The 23,356-nt window shown below is 29.4% G+C and overlaps 1 protein-coding gene across 1 annotated transcript in view; it reads left to right on the plus strand.

Annotated features, from left to right (window-relative positions):
* Rpn7 (regulatory particle non-ATPase 7) overlaps positions 1 to 17,854 on the plus strand; it is a 36,167-nt gene extending 18,313 nt beyond the window's left edge. The window contains exons 4-8 of the mRNA XM_035373778.2: positions 5,377 to 5,596; positions 5,705 to 5,813; positions 11,548 to 11,716; positions 11,793 to 11,898; positions 17,726 to 17,854. Coding sequence (XP_035229669.1) covers positions 5,377 to 5,596; positions 5,705 to 5,813; positions 11,548 to 11,716; positions 11,793 to 11,898; positions 17,726 to 17,794 — 673 coding nt within the window. The 3' untranslated portion in view covers positions 17,795 to 17,854. The remainder of the gene's footprint in view (positions 1 to 5,376; positions 5,597 to 5,704; positions 5,814 to 11,547; positions 11,717 to 11,792; positions 11,899 to 17,725) is intronic.
* The last annotated feature ends 5,502 nt before the right edge of the window (positions 17,855 to 23,356 follow it).

Consider the following 23,356-nt stretch of genomic DNA (forward strand, 5'->3'; position numbering starts at 1 on the left):
TAGGTCACACTCCATCAATAGAAATGTAAACAACACGACACTAAATCAGTGTTCACTAGCAACAAGTGCACTTCATTTGGATACAATACAGATGATGAGTCAGCTCGCCTTGCTAGGATCCTTATACATCCTATACTTTGATATAAATTGCTACCCATGCAGTAGATCTAAAGGATTGCCCTTAAAGTACTATCCTTAAAGTGCCCCTTATGTAAGTACCTTGGCATACTTAAATTCTGTCTTCATAAAGGTACAAACAACACAGCTGCCATATTAATTTGATCGTTTTCGCCATGGAATGATAGGTTCAGAGTGATCGCTATGAGAATGATCGATTGCAAGTTCAGAGTGATCGCTATGAGAATGATCGATTGCAAGCTCAGAGTGATCGTTGTGTTTCAATTGAATACCAAAACAGCAAAACCAGTCGCAACTGATGACGAATCATGACTAATGATCGCTAAATGTTTTAACTGAATGAGGCCTTAAACAGGAACTCTTGAAATTGTAAATGTAGTAGGCTTTTGATTAACCAGAGTAATACTGTTGATGGTTAATATGATGCCAGTTAAAAAAGCATCTGGAAGAGGAATAACCTATATCATAATTAATAGAAAATGCTATTAAAAATTTATCTGTATTTTTAAGCACTTTTATTTGGAGAGTAAGCTCATTTGGTTATGCAAATTAAACCAGCATTCAAAAAAAGAACACACTTAACAAAACAAAAAAAAATTACATTATTTTTGGAAATAGAAAACAAAAAAAAAATTTTTTTTTATTTGTATTTCTATTTAAAACACAAAACAAAAAATGAATAGCTGTAATTTATGTTTGATGGAGGATTTAACATTGTTTATAAATTTCAGATTATGCACAATTACATTATATACTTTTGTGGATAAAAAAAAATTCCTAAATAGTGTGACATGTATTTAATATTGCCATCTGTTATCCCTGCTATTATCTCGCATATTTTTTCCTTCTGTCATTCCACAGTAAAAAAACTTGGTTTTTAGACATGGCCAGGTTAATCTCCATTTGAGTAAATGAAAAGTTGTCTCTCAGTTAATCTGTCTTGAATGCTTTCTAGCAAGCTGAAAGAATAATACTTCGATCTGTGGTATTTTTCTCAGTCTTAGCCAGTTGCCAGTTTTAGTCAATTGATCAAGAATAGTGAAAAAAATTTTTTTTTTCTCTAGCACAATCTGCTAAAAATCCACAGTTATGGAAAAAGTTCTTCCCTCCCCCCTTTGTGTGAAAAGACATGATTGTTTCAATGATTTTGTTATTTAGCCAATTTCGGCTTTAGATATCAAAGAATTACTGCATACCTCACTCATATTGTTTTAATTCATGCTCATACTGTGATTTTTTGGAGCTCGACAACAAAGCTCACAAAACTCAACAACGGGATTCATACAGTCCTTAAAGAGTCCTTAAAAATCCTTAGATTTTTTTAATCAAATTTTTGTTCTTAAAAGTCCTTAATTTTAATCATCTGAAATTTCTGTCCATTTTTATGACTGCCATTTTGAAGGATAGTTTTGGCAATTCACTGACAAATATGGTTATCTTTTGAATGGGTTCGTGGGTTATAATTTGTTCCTATTTTTAATATAAACGTAGGGATATTCGAATTTTGGGGCAAGAAGTGAAACATAAACGTTTCAAAATTATTTCATTTTCTTCTAGTGAAGAGCTTTTCGCTTTTGGAGATGGGAATTCTTTTATTAAATAGTTCTAAACTTGCCGACTTAACAGCATTTTAGTGATTTTAAGATAATTTTTTATAGAAAATTTTTAATTAGAAGAGTTGGGAAATTTATCATCGGTTTTTTAGACATTATAACACTGATAAATTTCATTAAAATAATAGTAATATATTGAAATTATTTTTTAGAAATAACATTTAAATAAAATATTTTTAGTTGTCATATTATAAAGTGACATTACTTTCCATTTTGTATTTATCCAATCATTACACATTATTTTGAGTCTGAAAAATAAATAAGGTAATAAATGCTATAAAACATAGTTTACAAAATAGTTCGTAGCAAAAGCAAAATAGCTGTATAATTAATTTAAAGTGTCTTTAATTAATAATTAAATGTAATTAAATTTTTTAATTATTTTTCATAAAATGAAGAGGAAATTTATTGAAAAATGAAACTGAATACGTAAAGAGAAAGAAATATTATTCTTCAAAGATATTTATTATTATGTAAGTTAACCAGTTGTTTATAATTTCAGCCTTTACTGAAACATCTCCTTTCCATTTCCTCACCAGAATGCAAATCAGTTAGATAGTTTCTAAACTGAGGTTTTTCGATTGTAAGATAAGTTTTTCTGGCCTTACTTGCATACTGCTTTAGTTCCTGCCAGCTCTGAGAATTTATAATTATTCATCTTTGCATTATCTCTGCCAACATTTGAATTTGTTATGACGACAGAGTCACTCAGCTAGCTTAGATTAAAATTAAATTGTGTAGTGTTTGACTATTAGTCCACATTTTTAGTTTGCATTTGACCATTCCTGATTAATTACATCGCCATGAACTGTAGTTTATTTTGTTAGCATAAGAATATGCCTTTATATTCGAAGTTCTTTTTAAATAAGAGGTTTATTTAAACCTTTATCTGACTTTGTAGTTACTTTTAGACATAGCAATAATTTGCTTTGCATCTATCAGGTGTTTTAGACTATTTAACTTTTACCAGATCGAGTAACACCTCATAAGTACATTTTCGAGTGATTGACTAGTAGCAGATAAGCACTAATGGGAACATTAGTTTGTGTATTGAAAGAAATTTCTAATGCTAGAAACAAATTTCTAATGCTTGAAGAAAAAGAACTTGATATAAATTAGCCAAAATATCTGGGAAGGCTTCAAATTAAAACGGGGCATAAATATTTTGTTGTGTGTTGCTGCTACAAAACGTAAATGTTTTCTAGTTTTTAATGTATAATTCTACTAATATCATTTAAAAATCAAAGTTATAAATTGAATGTATTTTAAACTGTGAAATGTCATTAAATTGTGATTTTAATATTGCTTTTTTAACAAATATTTTTAAAAAATAAATAAAATTTACTAATGACCATGTAAACTTTTCATGAATAAGGATACCTAATTTAATTATTTGTAACTAACCACTCACCCTTAAAAGTTATCTCTGCATATTAAAGTGAGTTATTGCCTTCCATTAATACTTACTGTGGTTACAAGATACAGCACAAAAATGAAAAAATAATGTAAAACTTATTCTATGGCATCTATTGAGATTTAAAATAATGCAAAACAACTTATCACCTCTGGTGCTTTAGTGGCTTATTGGAATCTTAAACTATATTAACTGGGTTACAACCACAGGAACTCTGCATTAAGCTATGATACTAACTGCGTCAGACAGACAGAGCACAGCTAACATTCAAAGCTTGCCCAACTGTGCTTGCATCAGGCTCTCAGATTTGCTCTGATCAGCAGGTCTCTCTAAGGCAAGCAGCAGCAGTGGCAGTAGCCAGTCCTCTGTTAATGAATCATGCTGATTATGATTTTACTTCTCATTTTGACCTATGCCATTTGACATGAAATCTGCCTGCTGTTTACATCTTCTAGATTGAGCAAGTACATGGCAAAATGGAACATTAAAAAAAAAAAAAAAAAAAAAATCGACATAAAGCTGTTAGTAAAACATAATAAAATGTCACTAATCTTCAAATACATCCAACCATTATAAGTGTAAAATATTTAATTATGCTGTTTGATAATTATAATTAATGCTGTTTGATAAATTTCATAAACTTGATTATATTCTCAAATTTGTTTTATAATCATGTTTATTAAATTATGTTCAATAATAATAATGCATCCTACTTGCAGATCTATTTTATTCTTAGAATGGTATTACAAAAGTGAAGTTCAGGCATAGATAGTATCTTAATTGAATTTATTCAGTTCCCATTTGCTGATAGGCCCTTATTTTTTTTTTTTTTTTTTCCCATTAATGGTCCTTAAAAGTACTTAATTTCCATGTGCACAAACCCTGAACAAATGTTTACATTTGGCATCATAAATAAATCAACTAGGAGCTACAAATAAATAGACAGCTATAGGACTGGAAATCTGCAATTCATTAAAATTCAGGTCTGGTGTATCATATATGCACCAGCAGCTAACCCTCTTATGAGAGGGCATGCCGCTTAGCACAACTCACCTTGGAGACTGTGTGTTCAGGGCCGGATTTAGACTTGATAAGGCCCTAAGCTATTTGAGATATGGGGCCCTTTATAAGTCTGTTTATACTATATTGTAATTTTGGGGGGACCCTCAGGAAAGTGAGGGCCTTAAGCTTTAGCTTGTATAGCTTATACATAAATCCTGCATTGGTGTGTTGCACCAGTGCATCACCCGGTTGCTAGTGGCATTTGGAATTGATGCATATATGACACACGTCTGCAGAGGGTTTTTAGTTCAGCAACATGTCGCCGTGAAGGGTGTTGGGAATGGCATCACTACGCCAGCGAATAAAAAGCCAGATAGAGACTGACGTCATGGGACGCCAGAGAAAAACGAATAGTTCCGGTTTAGTTAGCTAAGAACGATGTTTGCATGATGTTGTTAGTATTGTAGCTAGATAAATATTTTTTATTCTTTTAACTTGTCTTTATGTGTAAATAAATCTTTTTGCTTAAGTTTAAATGAAGTACTCCATTTATGACAAGATAGCTATTAATTCATCGTGTAGATGACTTACGAATCCCTTCTGAGCTAGCCATTGTTCGAACGTAACGCCTTACGTAACAAAGGGGTTAATTATTGGATTTGCAATTTTTTTCTTTTCTTGCCATGCTTGAAGGCTGCAGTTACTGGTTCGCATTAGCACTAAAACATAATTCCACCTGAAGATCATTTGAGCAGAGACCTTTTCTGTTGATAATTCACCTTAAAAGAATTTGATAACAACATCTTCAGCATTTGGCAGTTCCCAGACTGTAACATCTACCTTAAATTCTTCATAAAAAAATCGGCTGCAAGTCAATAAAAATTGTTTTTTATATTGAAAAATGGCCAATTCCAATGTTTGGCATTGTTTAGGACATACAATTGTTATTCTTGTCATGCTTTGACATATTTTGGCTGCTGTATTTGTGTGTAAAAATATTAATTAATGCAATGAATGATTTTCATTGATGTAATTAATTTTATGTAAAATAATTATTCTAGTTTAAAAGCATATTGTATTTTCTTGTGAAGAAATATTTGCTAATTTATATTATAACAAAACGGTAGAATGTATTCTGATTTTCACTTCATTAAGTTTTAACTAGAAACCATTAAAAAAATTAAAATAATGCATATGAATTTGTTTTAGTTTAATTGAAGAAGGTGGTGACTGGGATCGCCGGAATCGGCTCAAAGTATATCAAGGTGTTTACTGCATGGCAATACGAGATTTCAAAAATGCTGCAAATTTTTTCTTAGATACTGTTTCGACATTTACAAGTTATGAACTTATGGACTATAAAACATTTGTAACGTATACTGTCATCTGCAGCATGATATCTTTGCCTCGAGTGGATTTGCGTGAAAAGGTTGGTTTTTAATGCTTTATGTCTTCAGTATATCGATCATTTATCTTCATTTTTGATGAATATAAAACATTTATGCGTTCGTATAATAAGTGTAATTTTAAATTGCAGGTTGTAAAGGGCTCAGAAATACTTGAAGTATTACACAGTACTCCAGATATCAGAGAGTATCTCTTTTCATTGTATAATTGTCAATATGCTGAGTTCTTCCAAAAATTAGGTAATCTTGATGCATTTCTGTAAAGATCTTGTCTTACTTTATAAAGACTTAAAAAAAATGGAACTTTTTCAGTGTTTTAAGCTCTATTTAATATTAATTAGTATATGCTTTCATATGTTATGCATGCAAAACACTTTGAAAATTCTATACTTTGTCTTTATGTAATTAAAACATAATTTGTGCACTTTGCAGCTTGATTCTCATGAAAAGATATTAAAATGCATTTGAAAAGCATTTAAAACACTACGATTATTTAAATTTAGCATGAGGTAGCCATTTGTATATGGAGAGCGTATTGTGTAGTTGTAACATTTTTTTTAGAAAGCAGAGTCATATGCGTCAAGTAAAAAATGATGGGGGAGTAAAATTAAACTGTATTTAAATTTTAAACTGAGGTGACCGGAATTAAATAGTAAGAGTGCAATTTTGAGGTTTGCATCAGATGTTAAAATTTATTAGTTTAACTCTAATATTTTATGTCTTGGAGAGATGATTTGGGTTGTTGTTAGATTTATGTATATCATTTATTGTAGTAACATGCATTTTGGATACAAAATTGGGTTTTTCTTTGAAATGAAGTAGCAGTTTTTTACCATAAGTCAATTCTGCTTGCATATCAGTCTATGCCTAAATACTAAATTTTGGCAGAATCACGCAAGCAATTTTTCAAAACGTAGAACTTGAGATATATTTTCATAATGTTAATTGACTTTAGTTTATAATTTATTTGTAATGCCTTTTTTAATTAAATTTTTATTTTTAATTTAATAATTTCCTTTTTGTATAATCTGCAGTTTAATTTTAGTTACAAAGTATTTCAGGTATATTTTTAGATTCGTAATTTAAATGGGCATAGAGATATGCATGTTTAAGATAAAATTTGTAACTACTAATTTGCAGTAGCCTTTTAAGTCTATTTAATTTGATTATTTTCCATTTCTGTCCTAAAAGTAATAGCATATTATAATAAATCCCTTTGAATTGCATTATTTCAATATTAATCTTTAATATATGATTCTTATAGATTGTTTGTAACGCGTGTATTCACATACTGGAAATCTTAATAATGTTTTCCATGTTTATCCCCCATGTCCAGTTGTGTAATATAAGTGAAACCTAAATATCTAAAATTATTGAACTTCGGGTGCATCCATCTGTTCTGCTTATAGTACTATGTTTGTTCATTATTCTTTAAAATTATGTCTAAATAAAAAAAAAAAATTAATCATTCATCTGCTACTACATGTTTGTCATCATCTTACTAAAATTCTGCATTATTGTTAAATGATGGTTAGTGAAAAATTCATATTTGTATCAGATTAAAAGCCATAATGCCAGATCTGAATTTTATGCTCCTTTTATCATTTTGGTTGGTTAGTTGATTATGACAAAGCACGCCAGGGCTATTTTCCTAAGGGTTGCTTCGTAGAGAACTTTCTAAGGGAAACATGCTGGTATACATGTTACACATAGGGAAAACTATGAAAACACCCATGCAGTCAGCCCATTTGCTGGAATCGAACCCAGGTCAGAACTACCAATGTTCAGTGATTTTACCGCTCAGCCACTGGTGGGCTTTATCATTCAGGTTTAGTTTGATAGCAGTTTTTTACATTTGATATCATTTATCACTAAAATTGTACTTTTACAAATACAGTGTTTTAATTTAAATAATATGAAACTAACAATTTTTTGCAAAATTAGAGCTGCAGTATGTTTAAGAATATTATTTAAGGGAAGATGATAATTGAGTAGACTCAAAGTTAGAGATTTTTGTTTACATCTGAGAATAAAATGCATGTGTTTTATTTTTTTGATGATTTTAAATATTTTCTTTGAGGGGTTCCATTTCTCTCATTTAATGGTGTAGATGTTTTGTCCAGAAGAAGGTAAAAGTGGATTTAAAGGTAATAGAAAGACAATGGCAAATATGCTTTGATTTATAACTTTAAAGGATATTCTTTCCTCAAAATTATACTCTTTAATAACTTCAGCTTTCCAAACATGTAAAAAGAATTTCTAATATATATAAAAAAATGTTATGGTTCTTTTGTCAGTATTATTAAAATTTCCGTTTTTATTTTATTTGGTAATTTTCAGTGTCAAAGAAAAACAAGCACACTGTCTCATTGCTAGTTACTTGGATTAAAGCAGTTTATAAAGTTTTCTTAATAATTTTCATTAAAGGATCATAAGATTGTACCTGTATGCATATAATATTGCTAGGTGCAATGGATATGTAAATAAAACTGTACCTTTTATAAATGTATAATCATTTAGTCACAGTTAAAATAAAACATGGTCAATATTTCCACTACAAATAAGGAAAACTACCTGATCTAATATTTGGAAGAGTTGTTCGACAAAGCAAGATGTTTGAGTTTCTGGGGCCTTTATCACATTATTTAAGGGTTAAATGTGCTCTAACTTTTGTATTAAATAAAAGAATTATGGAAAATTATTTCAAAAGATCAAGAATGATGAGAATTATTTGTGTATTTGTGCTGTGCACACGCAATGAAACCATTAGTGTTTCCAAGCAGTTTTGATGTGTCATAGAAATATGATTAACAGTAATATTTAGCTCCATTATTTATTATGCTGGAAATACTGGTTATTTTCATAATGGTCGTTTTAGGGAAATGTCCTTTATTTATGAAATTTTATTCTTGGATTAGTAAAATTTAAAAGAAATTTTGTTTCTGGAAAACATTTAAAATTTTATTAATTTTAAAATGATTGCTTTAAAAATTTACTCTGGATTTTTATAAAATTTGGTATTTAGGCTTACTTTTAAATGTAGAATTAGTCTCTTTATTATTATTTTTTTAAAAGTGGTCAATTATTAAAAAGTATCTATTTTGTGTTAAGTGTGTAACATATATTTTAAATCTGCCCTTAAAACTCAGAACGTATTTAATTGGAAACAAAACTTTTTTTAAAAGAGAATTTTGTTTTGGCATTTTGAAGTTATGCATTTAACTTTTCCATAAAAATTTTAAACTAGTTTTGTTACTTTAATTTACTTTGTTCTCATATTTGAAATGATCTGTTTTATATCTGATGTTTGCTGTTTGTGCTATTTTTAGATATTTTGTCTAGTTCGTAATAACCAAAACATGGTTTTGTGCCATTAAGATCAATCAAATTTATGGCAAAATGTAAATTATTGTTTTTTCATATGCAGTATTTGTTGCAAATCCTATGTGCTAACAATGCAGTAAGAAAATACACAAATATGACTTGAATAAAATCATCTTTTGGAGCAAAAGTATCCATATAGCATTACATATGGTTATATGTTCTATATCTTGAATTTCTTAGGAATAATTCTTAAAATAGTAATGAAAAAAATTATTTTATATTCTTTTTTTTCTGATTTTGTAAATGAAGTTCAAATACTACAGTGAAAGAATTCTAGATCTTAGTGCAAATGTCTGATTATCTTTAAATTTTGGAATAAATTTGTGATAAGGCAATAATTTTTCCACTCAAAAAATAATTAAATAGAAAATTGGTGAAATTTAAATTTATTATAAAGTTATCACATACATAAATTTTTTAGTTTTCATTTAATTTCATTAAAATACACCAAAATTAGAAAGATAAAATCAGAAAGTGATTATCAGAATTACCTTAGAATATTAAAAATCTTGTAGATTTTCTTTGACAGTTGGAAGAAAATTGATTAATCAAGTAAAAAGAAAAATCATATGCATGTGGAAAGAGAATATTACTATTAATTTAAATTGAAAATAAATCTAGAAAGAAAACATTTTTCTAAATAATCTATGAAATACATTAAAAGAGATTAGTTTTATTATATTAGGTTGTTCAGCAGGATGCCTGGAAAATTGTATTAAAAATCATACGAGTGGCCAATATCATTGACATGTTGACAGTGCTACAAAATCAATGGAAACAGTGTGATAAGTTGTTGTAAACCTGCAACAGAACACCATCAAGAACAATGAACTTTTGTGAGATTTTTGTTAAGCAAAGGAGTAAAACCTGTATAGGCTTATTCTCAGATGAGAATTCTAGTGATAGGTGTATGAATCATACATTAAATTATGAATAAATTTAGTGTGGAAGGCACAGCAGTCACAGAGTACAGCCCTAAAGGATGTGATACAAGAAAAATGGTGCATTGTAATCAAGAAGGTGGCATCATAATTGGAAATTATGCCTGAATGGACCTATGAAATTGTTCACAAGCTGAGGGACTTGATACCTGAAATGGAAAAAAAAAAAAAAAAAGAGAGTGCCATGTTTGTTCCTCCATCAGTATGAGTGTGATGATGAAGGATTTCTGCAAAGTGTCATCAGGAAAGTATCTGCAAAGTATCATCTGGAGATCTGGAGATCTTTACTGTAAAACAATGCTGATGTTTGAGTGGCTGCACTTCTGTCAAAATTCATTTCCTGCAGCATAAGTTCACTCCTCAAATGTTGGCCTAAATGTATCAAACTAGAATGAGACTATATTGAATATGATATTATAATGCAGTCAAAAGTCATTAATTCGGACACCCATAATCCGGAATGATCTATAATCTGGACCTCAAAGCTACAAACTTTCTGCGCATGCGTCGCGTAAGACGTTTACGGCTGCGAATATGCGTGTGCGCATGCACAAAATACATTTACGAATGCGCATTTAATGTATAACGGACGGTATAAGAAGCTAAAATTATGTAATTCAGTTAATGTTGCAGATTGCATTGTTCCTTAATCTTCGAATTGGATCCGGCTTATTATTTTTTGCAGACTGTTAGAGCAATTTTATAAAACTAAGCTTGAACTTTCGATTATATCAAATAGAATTTCCGATATATATTTACTAATATGTAAAGGATCTACAAAGCGAAAGTATGTTTCGAAACCATTAAACAAAAATTGGAATTGCTGCAAAAAATGGATAAAGGCATATCCTTTGTTTATCTAAACTTTAATGTTTGTTTATCTAAACTTTGTTTATCTTTAACGCCGCCGGCCACGCGCAATGAATTGGAAGTTGATCTGGCAGCACTATCCTTATCTTCAGGGCAGATGTTTTTATTTTATTTGGCTTATAAATCCTTACTAAATGTAGTATTTCATCTCGATGTACTCCGTCGTATCTCGATTTAAATCAAATTCTTCATCATTATAATTCGCTTCCGATAGCGAAGAAAGTGATAGAGGTTATTGAAAACGAAAAATTTCGATTGACGACTTAGTCAGTATTCTCAACACAGCAATTATAGGACTTGAATAGCGGAACTTTGTAACTGAACAAGAAATTATGTCTGTTTATAGAATTAAAGAGAATGTATTATCACATAAAAAACGAAGCAACTTAAACAACTTAAATTGAAAGAAATGTTTAATAAAGTAAACAAATAAATATTAAGCTTTTTTTTTTTTTTTTTTTTTTTGTTGTAAATTTTGATACCCTTTAGATCATAATTGTTCTTTATTTCATAAATTATGGTTTCATATTTTTAATTTTATAATTTTTGCATGCCATCTTACCAGATTTAAACTGATGATCTATAATCCGGAAAAATCGATAATCCGGAATCGCCGAAGTCCCGACGAGTCTAGATTAACGACTTTTGACTGTACATATTTTATAAACAAAAAATTCCAATTTTCCTTCGAATGCAGTAATTTGGTATTTATAAATTGTTTTCTGTTGTTTATTTCTATATTGTATTTAATTTATCTTATGCTTATTTTTCTTCTTCAGCATTGGTAGAAAAAATGCTTAAACAGGATCGCCTCCTTGCTCCACATTTTCGTTATTATGTGAGAGAAATGAGAATTTTAGCGTATACACAACTTCTTGAATCATATCGAAGTTTAACATTGCAGTATATGGCAGATGCATTTGGAGTTACAACTGAATTTATTGACAGGTAAATAGAATATATGTTTTTTAAGCAATACTATTCTTAATAAAATTAAAATTAAATTGTATACATAATTTTATAGGGAATTAGCAAGATTCATTGCTGCTGGAAGACTTCATTGTAAAATTGATAAAGTTGGAGGAATAGTTGAAACAAACAGACCTGATAGTAAGAACTATCAGTACCAGGTATATATTCTGAATATATATTTACTTCTTGATTTCAAATTAAGTTGTTTTGATTCATCTTTGAAACAAACAAAAAAAAAAAAAAAAAAAGTAGTACTTTTAGACTGTAGTACTATAGTAGTACTTGTAGATGAATGAGCTGCGAGCCGTTTGTTAAATGTGTTTGTAATTTGGAATCATTTTGTTCCCTTTTTTTTGCTTGTTTATTCCAAGAAAAACACATGTATTGCATATCATAATCAGACTTATATTAGTCTTTCTGTTCCTAAAAATTTAGCATTTGAAAGAGTTCTTGATGTGTAGAAAAACTATCCATTTTATACAGTACAAAAATATGAATATTTTTAAACTGGTTTCTAAATTTGGAATTAAGACCATGCACTGATGATTGATATCCTAGAAGAATTATGACATCCGTCAAACTCTACACATTTGTAATATTAGTTTCACAAAAGCTAATTTCTCATTGTGAGAACAATCGATGCATTAGTGGCGATTTTAAAAATTGTAATAAAACTAAAATTAATTCTGTGTTAAAAAATTAAAGGGTTTTAATGATTAATAATTGAAAGCAAGAATATAAATTTCACAAATTATTGAGAGAAAAATTACTTAAATTTTTCAAGATGTCCTTTTAAAATAGATTATTGTAGCAAAGTATTTGTTAAGTGAAAAAGGAAAATGGATAAAAAAAAAAAAAAAAAAAACTTAACAATGGATAATTAAAAGCAATTTTCTGTGTTTGTAATCCAGTTTGTATGGAACAACAGATTTAGATTTAATGTCAATCTCCTTAAATGAGAGGTTTTTAGGAGAATTTAATCTTATAGATCTTAATTTAATATTGTGTAGAAACTATTTTTTAAAAAAATCATCAAATATCGACCTCAGAACATTGTAGATCAACAAATTTTATATTTTTCCTGTGGTTTTATTATTTTAATGTTTGTTTTTTAATGTTAGTTTTATTTTTAAAAATTTTTCGTTTCATGTACAATTATTAGTATTTTCTGTTTTAGTAAAATGCAAACTATTTTATATCTTGTTTCTATAAAATAAAATGTTGGCCTTTGTTAAAATTTTCATGATTCACCACTGGTTATACATAGGTTGACCAGAGTCCATAATTAATGATGTAATTCTTTATTGGATTTCAGGTCATAATAAAAAGTCTATTAGACAAAAAGTTCATAAAATCAATTAATTACTTTTTTCATTTTTATAGAAATGTACATGTTAAATATAGAGAAAATTCTATTTTAAAGGAATATATTATCTAGAGTTAGTATCTCTCCTGGTAAATCTCCAAAAGTCTTATTTTTTTCATTTATTTGAATTTTAATCATTTCTTTTAAACATAGTTCCAGAATAAATGTTAATCACTAAGTTTTCAAGGCAAAAGGAAATGTTTTAAATATCTATACATATAAAATAAATTCTTTTCTAAAAAATTTTCTTCAGTGATCTGTCATTTCCAAATGATTTTTTGATTAATTACATCCACCACAAAATTTGTAGGATGTGCTATGCAGATTTATTAATATTTTGGCTGACATGTATATTTCAGCATGATTTTTTTATTAATTAAATCCATCGCAAAATTTGTAGGACCTGTTATACATATTTATTAATATTTTGGCAGACATATATATTTAATTTTATTAATAATGTTTTTCAGGAAAGTATTTAAATTCAGTTTTGTTTTAAATTATTAATGACACATTTAATAAGTTTATCTATGAAATTATATGCATATTAGTGGAATGCTGGCGGCTTCTCACATGAAAAAGGACTCAACTCCTAACTGTTCTAGATAAGGATAATGCTCATGTGTTTTACATTGTTGAAGCTAATCTGACTTTGGAATCCTTAAAATTCCACTGGATACTTCTTACATATGTTACCTAAATCAAGACGAGTCGCAAGTGGTATTCTTGTTGGACTAAAGAAATCTCTTACTTCTTCTTTCACAATTATTTGCGACTTAAGACTCTATCAGCGGCAAAGAGTTGGTTTGCACTGAAGTTTGGGAAAACAATGTCCATTGTACAATTTTTATGTGCTTCAGTCCACCTGGTAACACTCTCTCTTTCTCCAGAAAAACAGTGCTAATGGGTGATTTCAATGGTTATAGCACTAGATGGAACTATGCTGACTACAATAGTGCAGGTAGAGTTGTAGAAGATTTTCTCAACTCAACACCTTTAAATTTTCTATACCACCCATCCATTGTTTGCACCTACCTACATTACAACGGCACATCTACAAATCCTGACCTAACTATGGTTTCGGATGATATAGCACCTAATGCCGCAAGAAATGTAATTTATGACCCCGGCTCTAGATACAGAGCAATCCTTACAACAATCAAAGAAAATGCTCCTATAAAAAGAAATGCCAAATATAGTAGATCACAAAGCAGATGGAACTTTTAAAAAGCCAACTGGAATACATTTACTGCAGATCTGGAGCAGGCTTTTGAAGATGATAATAAATTCCGTATTGGAAGCATTGATACTTCATTTAAGAGGTTCTGTAAGACAATCTACAGAGTTGCTAAAAAGTGGATTCCCAGAGGAAAACCTTGCAATTACAAACTGTTCTGGTCTGTACATCTCCGGGGCCTTGAGAGACTAGTGCAATAAGGCTCGTATTTCTGCTGAACAAAGAGGGCCGAGGAAGTACAAAACTGAAGGAAATGTGTTGCTTCCCTTCGAAATGAAATTTATGAAGCAAAGCAGAAAAGTTTTAATTCTTTTATTAGCACAATGAATTATAAATCTGATTGTAAGTTTTAGGTATGTTAACAACTTAGAGGCTGGCCCTTCCCAAATTACTAGGGACCCTTTTAAGGATCGTCATGGAATTTTAACTAGTGACAGAGATACTGAAAAGCTTTTATCTCGTTTTATTCTAAATAACAAAGACTGAGTCAAGATTCCATGAGAACTAAAAAAATGTTGAAAAGTAATATTCATAAAGCTGTAACTGGTGTTGTTTTTTAAAAAATTAAGCAGTTTTAAATTGAATTTCAGTCTTTTTTTTTTTTTTTTTTTTTTTGTTGCAGAAGTGCAACATTGCGCAGTAGTGCTGTAAAATTACAAAACTTTTTTTTATATGAGGATTTTATTATTCATTGTTATAAATTGCTTTAGCCTTACATACAAGGAAAATTTTTAAAGCAATTATTGACTTTGTTGTAAAAAGTCCCCTATTTTACACTTTTCGCACTCAGTTTGAGTGTAGCTCTTGCAGTTTGAAAACTTGCACCGTATTCTTTTCTGACCATATTGGCCAATTATTTATAGCATCTCCACGAATGTTCTTACATGGAACGGATTGGGCAGTCCCTTTGCATCTTTTAGTCTAAGACATTTGTTCTATTGAAGTATTACTAGGTCTTCCTCTTTTAGCATTTCGACCGTACCCCATTTTGCATAAGCATGATGCAACTTCAGATTTGAATTTTTGTAAATTCATTAGATTTTTTTTTTATTTTATTTTATTTTATTTATTTATTTTTTTATTTTCAGATTTCTTCATTGTTTTTTTAATTCGATCAAATCCAAGCTCTTCTGACCCTATAGTTTGGCAGGTGACACGAGAGAAATACCCAAATATTGATTTATTTCATTCTCTGATATAGTCAAAGGCTTACTTGGATTCTTTTGAATAGCATATCGTTTGCTGTCTTCATAAATGTTACTTATGATCTCTTCCGTCCATAAATATTTAAAAAATTGGTACGTAGTGTCCAAATCCGTAATTTCTCTTGGGAGCATGTCATCTCCATGGAATTTTATTACTTCTTCAATCAATGAAATGTTTTGTTTTTTCCATAAATATTCTTTGACAATGCTTTATTATTCTTAAAGAGTTAAATTTAGAAAAGGTTTTCTGACTGTAATATACCAGCGGCCGAGCAGTAAAGTCGCTGAACACTGATAGTTCGTTTTCGTGGTTTTTCCCATGTGTAACTTGTATACAAGCCAGTTTCCCTTAGAAAATCCTCCTTGAAGGCATCCCTCCCCGTAGGCAGATAGCTCTCGAGTCTTTGCCATAATCACACACTGGCTGAAATATTTCTATCAAATTTATTATCATCATCATCAGATGTTTTTATATTCTGAATTGTATTTTGTGAAACAACACTCTTTCACAGTCATTATCAGAATCATCATTAGATGACACACAATCAGGTAAAAAATGAACATCATCAGCAGAATATTCAAGACTATCCTCACTTAAATCGCTCAATTTGCCCAAATTATTCATATATCTAGCAATTTCATCTTGGGTTAGTATACACTTTTTGGCCATGTCAAAATGGTAACCAAAGACCAATGTTGCAGACCTGCACCATATAATTAAAATCAAATTTCTTTCAAACTTTTTCTATTAGAAAATCAAAATTTCTTTTAAATGAACATAAAATATTTAAACTTCGTACCTGGTAATTGTTTTTGCCAATAAACAAGTCGAAGCATAAAATATAATGGAATCTTTTTATGGCAAAAACACAGTTCTTAAGGCATCGGAGATTTTTATAATTGTTGTGATTTCTGGAAAAAATGTGCTGCTATCTAGTGACAAATTTAGCATGTATTTCGTTGCAGTAGCCTTTTTTCCTTAGATAAGTGATTTGTAGGTAATTAAAAAAAATATTGAGTCTGTTAAATTAAAATAAATCATATGTTGCAGAAATGCAACAGTAGGAAGTTAAGGGTTAAACATTTCTTTCAATGACCGCATGCATAAAGCATACATAACGCATAGTCGAAATTAGAAAATTGCAACCAGAAAACTATTTGATGTGTATTCGTGATATTTATAATGACGAGGAATTTGATTTAAATCATATCAAAGACGGAGTACATCGAGATGAAATACTACATTTAGTAAGGAATTATAAGCCAAATAAAATCAAAACATCTGCCCTGAAGATAAGGATAGTGCTGACAGATCAACTTCCAGCTCATTGCGCTGTGACGTCCCCCCCCCCCACACACACAGAGCAGCGTGAAATTGATAAACAGATTTTGGGATGGTTAGAGAAACAAAGGATATGCCTTTATCCATTTTTTGCAGCAATTCCACTTTTTGTTAGATGGACATCGAAACATGCTTTTTCTTTGTAGATCCGTCGGCAGCTTCAGAATCGGAAATTCTTTTTGACATAATCGAAAGTTCAAGCTTACTTTTATAAAATTGATCTAACAGTCTGTAAAAAATAATAAGCCAGATCCAATTCGAAGATTAAGGAACAACACAATCTGCAACATTAACTGAAATAGGTAATTTTAGCTTAGCTTATACTGTCCATTATACATTAAACGTGCATGCGTAAACGTATTATGCAAATGCATAAACGCATATGTGCATGCATAAAGGTGTTCAGAAAGTTCGTAGCTTTAAGGTCTGGATTATAGATCATTTTGGATTATGGACGTCCGGATTAATGACTTTTGATTGTACTTCTATCTGAAACATCATGTGGTTGCATAATATCACTGTTTTTACTCAGTTTCAAAACTTAATATTTTTTCCTTAACCAATGGGCAGCAAAAAATATCAGTTATGCAATCAGCATTTCCCTTTGCCATAAGGTTGTCAGTCATGATTGTAGTTTCACCGTCCTATTAAGTGCGAATTTCATTATTGGTATCTGAGAGGCCGTGCAGATTTTTGTTCTGTAACTGTGTAATGCTTATTTATGCTGAAGATTTTTTATTATAAACTGTTTATATAAATTTCATTAAGATGTATTTTGTAAAATTATTTTTAACTGATTTATTGGTTTTGATATATAGCAGCATTTTTTTTACAGGCTTGCATTAAACAAGGAGACATCCTTCTAAACAGAGTCCAAAAGCTGAGTCGTGTGATAAATATTTAATATCTTAATTTTTTTATTTAACCTTTGTATGAACTTAATAAATTTTATGTTATGACTGGATGATTCATTTATGTGGTTTTCAGTGCCAAATTTTCCCTCAGTAGCTTATTTGGGTTTCAATGATATATATGTGTGTGTGTAAAATAAAGGATTTCTAGGAAACACTTTCAATAAATTTCTACATGCTTCTGTAGCATTTCTTCCTTGTTGAAATTCGTATAAAATACAGTGGCATACGTAAATGAACTTTATCAGTAGCCATGGGTACACTATCACTTCACACTTAAGACTAACGTGAATCTAATTTTAGTTAATTTACTATGTCAGTGTGTATACATTAAGCGATAAGATATACTAAATAGTTTATTATGCATTTAAGTGGCTATCACAGTAGCTGTAATGCATGTATTTACTTTAAATATAGCATCTCGGAATAGGTTTAAAATTTTTTCTTTTTCAATTATTTTTCATTTTAAACTATTTCATTAATTTTTTTTAACCTGAAGCTGTACAATTTTAATGCAAACTATCTATTTTTTAAATATAATGTTATAACAGGATATTTTAAAATATTTTCTAAAATTTTTATTTCAACTCCAAAAAACAGTGAAATTTCTACACATGGTCAAATACTTACGCTTTTTAAGCTTATCTTCAAAAACAGTATGAAAAATACATTTTATTAAAATCTTTTCTGGCATTTGTTGAAAAATGTTTCCAAACCATAGTTCAGTTGTTTAGCTTTAAGTTTTGTTGCTTTTGCCAAAAGATATTCAGTTAACTTGGAATAATTAGCAGTCATTTCATTAATTATCACAGAAAGTATTATTTCAGAATTTTGATTTCATCCAAACTACTTTCATTAACTGCTTTTTCCAGTTATTATACTGTCTTCTGTGCAGCATTCTTTCATTTAACAATAATTTTAAATTTGTGCATTTCAGGAACATTTTGTCATTCTGTATTGTTTGATAACTTTCTGCATTCTCTTAAGCTGATCTTCTAATTAGAAGAGCAACAGCTAAAACATTCATTGCTCCCTTATTGTTGAGAAATTTGCATTTCTCCCTTGCGGCTTTGCAGTGCTGAAAATGGTTAAAGTTCAATGTTGTATAGTCCTGCAGTGAAAGTCAAGAAGGTGTTTCTATTTCTGTGCATGAGAAAACCTATGTCCTTCTGGTTATCAACATGGCCAGTGGCCATGTTCAGCATGATATTGTGATCTGATCTATAGAATCCTATTGTGGTAAAGGTCTCTCGAAGATTGCTATGGAAATACGAATCTAGCCGAATGTTCTAGACAACATATATATGAAGTCGATACAGCCAAATGCCTGACAACATTCTAATCTAGTTCATCCCCAATTATCCAACTTGCATCTTCTTTGTGTTATGTTTATTTCTCACATGCTATATGTTAACATATCTTGTTCAGCAATTTTGTTAAGCTCAAGGAAAGCACACATTTTAACTTGCAGCACATATGCTCTTTTGGTAAGCAACTTAGTTTTACACTGTGCCAAAAATTTTATCATCACCAAATTAAAATTAAACACTTATAAAACAAAATATTCTACTTACAAGTTTTAATTTGATATAATAATTATTAGTAATCGTTAGACTAAGAATTATGTAACCATTTGTATCGTTATTAATTCAAATTGAACTGACATGCAAATATGATAATGATAATCTGTCTTTCATTGCAAAGCTGTTATTAATTGAAAAACCCCTTTCCTACATGCATTTGCGACTGGTAATATCAAAAAGCTTTAATCCACTACATTCCATTTTTTAGATCCTGTACCAAGAACTATAAAATATGATCTATATTTATATTGTATTATGTCAACATTCTCATTCATGCATGTATAATAGCCATATTTAATTTGCCCTGTTAATATGAAAGTTGTAAAAAATAGATATGTAAAACAACTTCCCTATATATAAACTTTTCCAGTTTAATGGAAGTGCCATAGATCATTAAAAAATGGATTATTATTGGAAAATTGTGCAATTAAGTATTTAGAAATAATTATATATCAGCTTCTAATAAATAAATAGATTTTTTGAATAAGATGAAATGGTCTTTTATAATATTTGCAGCACCATGACCAATATCAATCCTTTTACTATCTTATCTGCTTCAAAAAATAAGAGTAATTTTTACTTTTGTTTAAATGTCTTTTTCAGAAATAGATATTTTCCTAGAAAATAAATACATTCTTCCTTGTGTACCTAATTGTTTATATGAAAGATATGGAAATATATTCTGCCACCTAAAATCCTGAAAAAAAAAAAAAAAAAAAAAAGGACATGCTTAGGTTTAAGAACTTCAAGAATTTCAGTATGCTATTTCAAAGAACTTCTCTTAAGCATCATTAAATCATTTTATGCTAATTAAATGGACAAATTTTACTTTCACGTCATGTAATGCGGGCCAAATAAAATTTCTAAATTTTAGAACAGTTATTAGAAACTGGAACATTTTCATGAAATTAGGTTAACTGCACCCTGTGTTGAAACTGCATAATTACTAGAGAAACTTTACTTATTATTACAAAAAAAAAAAAAAAAAAATCATTTCATCAGCTTTTCCTTATCAACCAAAATCCTATGCTGTGCTGTTGCTTGATGTCATTAAATTCCTACAGAAGCCAGTTTTACTTGTATTAAAAATATGGCAATAATTGTAATAATTTTCTTCTATAATTCAGATTGAAGATGCAGCATCTGCAATGGTACTTATAACTAATTGTTATTTTTCACATTCTCTAATCCACTTTAGATTTAGAATTTTTGAATTAGCTGCTATACTTGCTGTGAATTTCGAACTACTTTCTTTAACTTGAAAAAGAATTTAGACCTTTGAAAATGATATCACGAGCACCAACTGGAATTTGTTTCTATGTGCATTCTTCCAACAAATAAAATTGACAAATCTTCCATTTCAATGTCTGGTTATGTATGTATTATGTACTCGAAGATGTAGACTTTTGCTTTGCTCAATAATATTCATCAACTTTGAATAAAATAGTATTATAAACTATTTAAAAGTAAATTTGCTTGCAAATTTACTTTAATTACATCAAGATTTGCATCTAATTTCTTCATTGTCTCGTTCTTTGGCATGATCAAATAATTGTAAACATTACAGCTTTAAATATCACAGTATCAGTATTAAAATTTACACTACAGAAAACTGAGAACTATTGAGAAATGCTGCGAGTTCCTGAATCCAGAGCTAACTTAAGATTATTCAATATAATTACACATTATCTGTATAGTATATTTATAATGAAACTTCCTTGAGATTGCCCATGGTTCCAGATGATTTAATCTTCTGTAAAAATGGTTACTTTGGTTTGTTATTTTATTGTATTTTCAGAAATACTGATTAGTTAGTTAGGTAAGTTAAAATTTTATATAATACACAGACGATTTATTTATAAAGTAATACTGATTTGTCATTAAATTAAGCAATACATACTTGAATAGATTTTTTTAATATAATGTTTAAATAATCTGTCTTTTCTTTATAAGTAAGACAAGCAACCTTAGATGAGCTCTGTTTGCATCCTTAAGACTTTTAACACTAGCATAAAGTGACCACATTTTCATAGAGACAAAGCGGGACAAATGGAATGAAATGAGAATTATAATTTAATTATGAAAGCAGACCAATAATTCAAAAAAAATATTTTATTATATACATTCATATACTTGTCTATACAAAAAAATATACTTATTATTAACTATTGGTAACTATAAAAATATTTGTAAAAAAAACAATAATTTGAATATTATGTTTTTTAATATTTTATTTAAAAAAAATTAGGATTTTCTTTCTTAATATTTTTTATCCAGGTGAATAGTTTGCAATAGATTTGGATCATTTATTAAAATGTCATGAAATTTCTCATTATATTTTAGGCTTAATACAGATTTTAAAGTGTTAATGTTCAACTGTGTTTTTATTCAGTCCATATTTTACTGATAAACATGTTCTGCTGCTGCATTTGTTCCTGGAAGGGAAAGTGCGTGTTCTACAATTTTCAAAATATTTTTATAAAGAATATTATTCTGTTTAAAATGAAGGAATAATTCTGTCTATTTCTTGTCTGTTTCCCCATTTGCAGGCAACCAACATTTAATTTTTTCATCAATAATGTATCTTTTTACCAATGACAATTCATCAAAAATATTATTTTTCAGAAAATGGATACTAATATATTAAAAAGATTTTTCCTCATATTCCCATAAAATCTCCTTTTTTAATGTCACCCAATGAAAGTTTTTAATATCCTTGAACTGAACTGTCCATTCTTCAAGATATTCCAAGCAGTTATAAAATTTTCTGACTTCTTTCAGAAAATCATGTCGTTTAATATGGCACCTTGTTCTTCCAACCTAGTGATTTCCTTCCAAATAACTAAAGGAATGTAATCATTATCAACTCTTTCTCACAATTTTGCTTTTAAATTGTTGATTTCATTTGACATTTTCATAAGCGAAATTTTGTCCCCTTCAATAATTTTCTCAGCATTGTGAAATAATGTAGCTTGGTTGTGGATGAACTGAAGACAAATTTGTGATGTCTCATTTTCAAAAAAGAGCTGCAATATTCTTGGACATTTATCTTGTGATAAAAAGTATGATTTTAATGGCTCGTATATTTTAAAAATATTTTCTACAGATGGTAAAAGAGATCGCCATCTTGTTTTGCTGTAACCAATAATTCTTTTATATTCGATTTCTGTGCTTTCACAAAAATCCTTCAAACTTTCTACGTACACAGCATATATATAAAAATACGAATAAATTTTTGCAATAATATTTTTAACATCCACTGGAAGTAAATCAGATGCTGTTTGAATAGTATTGTGTAAAATGTGCGCTGCACAACTTACTCGAATAATTTTTTGATTCAGACGGTTCGTAAAAATGTTATTGATGCCTCTTCTAGCTTTTCCACCAAAATTTGTGTTAGTGTCAACAATAAAATTATTACCTCACAATAGGCTATAATTTTATTGTTCAAATTATTTTTTTTTTAAATAGTACTTATTGAATCAAAAATTATTTATGAAGTTTCACCCGGCAGATGGTATAGTGGTTAGGGAAGTCTGATTGCAATAAAGGGCCTGGGTTCAAATCCCGGAGAAGGCATGATTGTAACTATCTGTCCCTTCATAGGAGGCAATAGTGGCCCACCTATTAGATGTCTCCATAATAAAGAGATCACCACATCTGGCCTCAGTATAGATTAATGGACTCTGTTACAAAATTGTAACTATTCACAATCTGCCACTGGAAAAAAAAAAGTTTAATGAAACAAAATCTAATATTCTAATTTTAATTCCTGTTTCTGTATCAAAAAGGTCTAACAATTGTGGGAAATAATTTTAAATCTTTGTGGTTGGAAGCATCATAATATATGGATATAAATGTGTGTTTATCTAATTCTTTCTGCAATTGTGAAAACGAATATGGTGAAAAAACATTACAAATAATTGGTTTGGTTTTTGTCCTTGCACGTGCAAATTTTTTGTCGTACGATGT

The sequence above is a fragment of the Stegodyphus dumicola genome, chromosome 4 (assembly GCF_044657685.1).
Source record: "Stegodyphus dumicola isolate Sdum_Otavi_A_Nest chromosome 4, ASM4465768v1".
NCBI lineage: Eukaryota > Metazoa > Arthropoda > Arachnida > Araneae > Eresidae > Stegodyphus > Stegodyphus dumicola.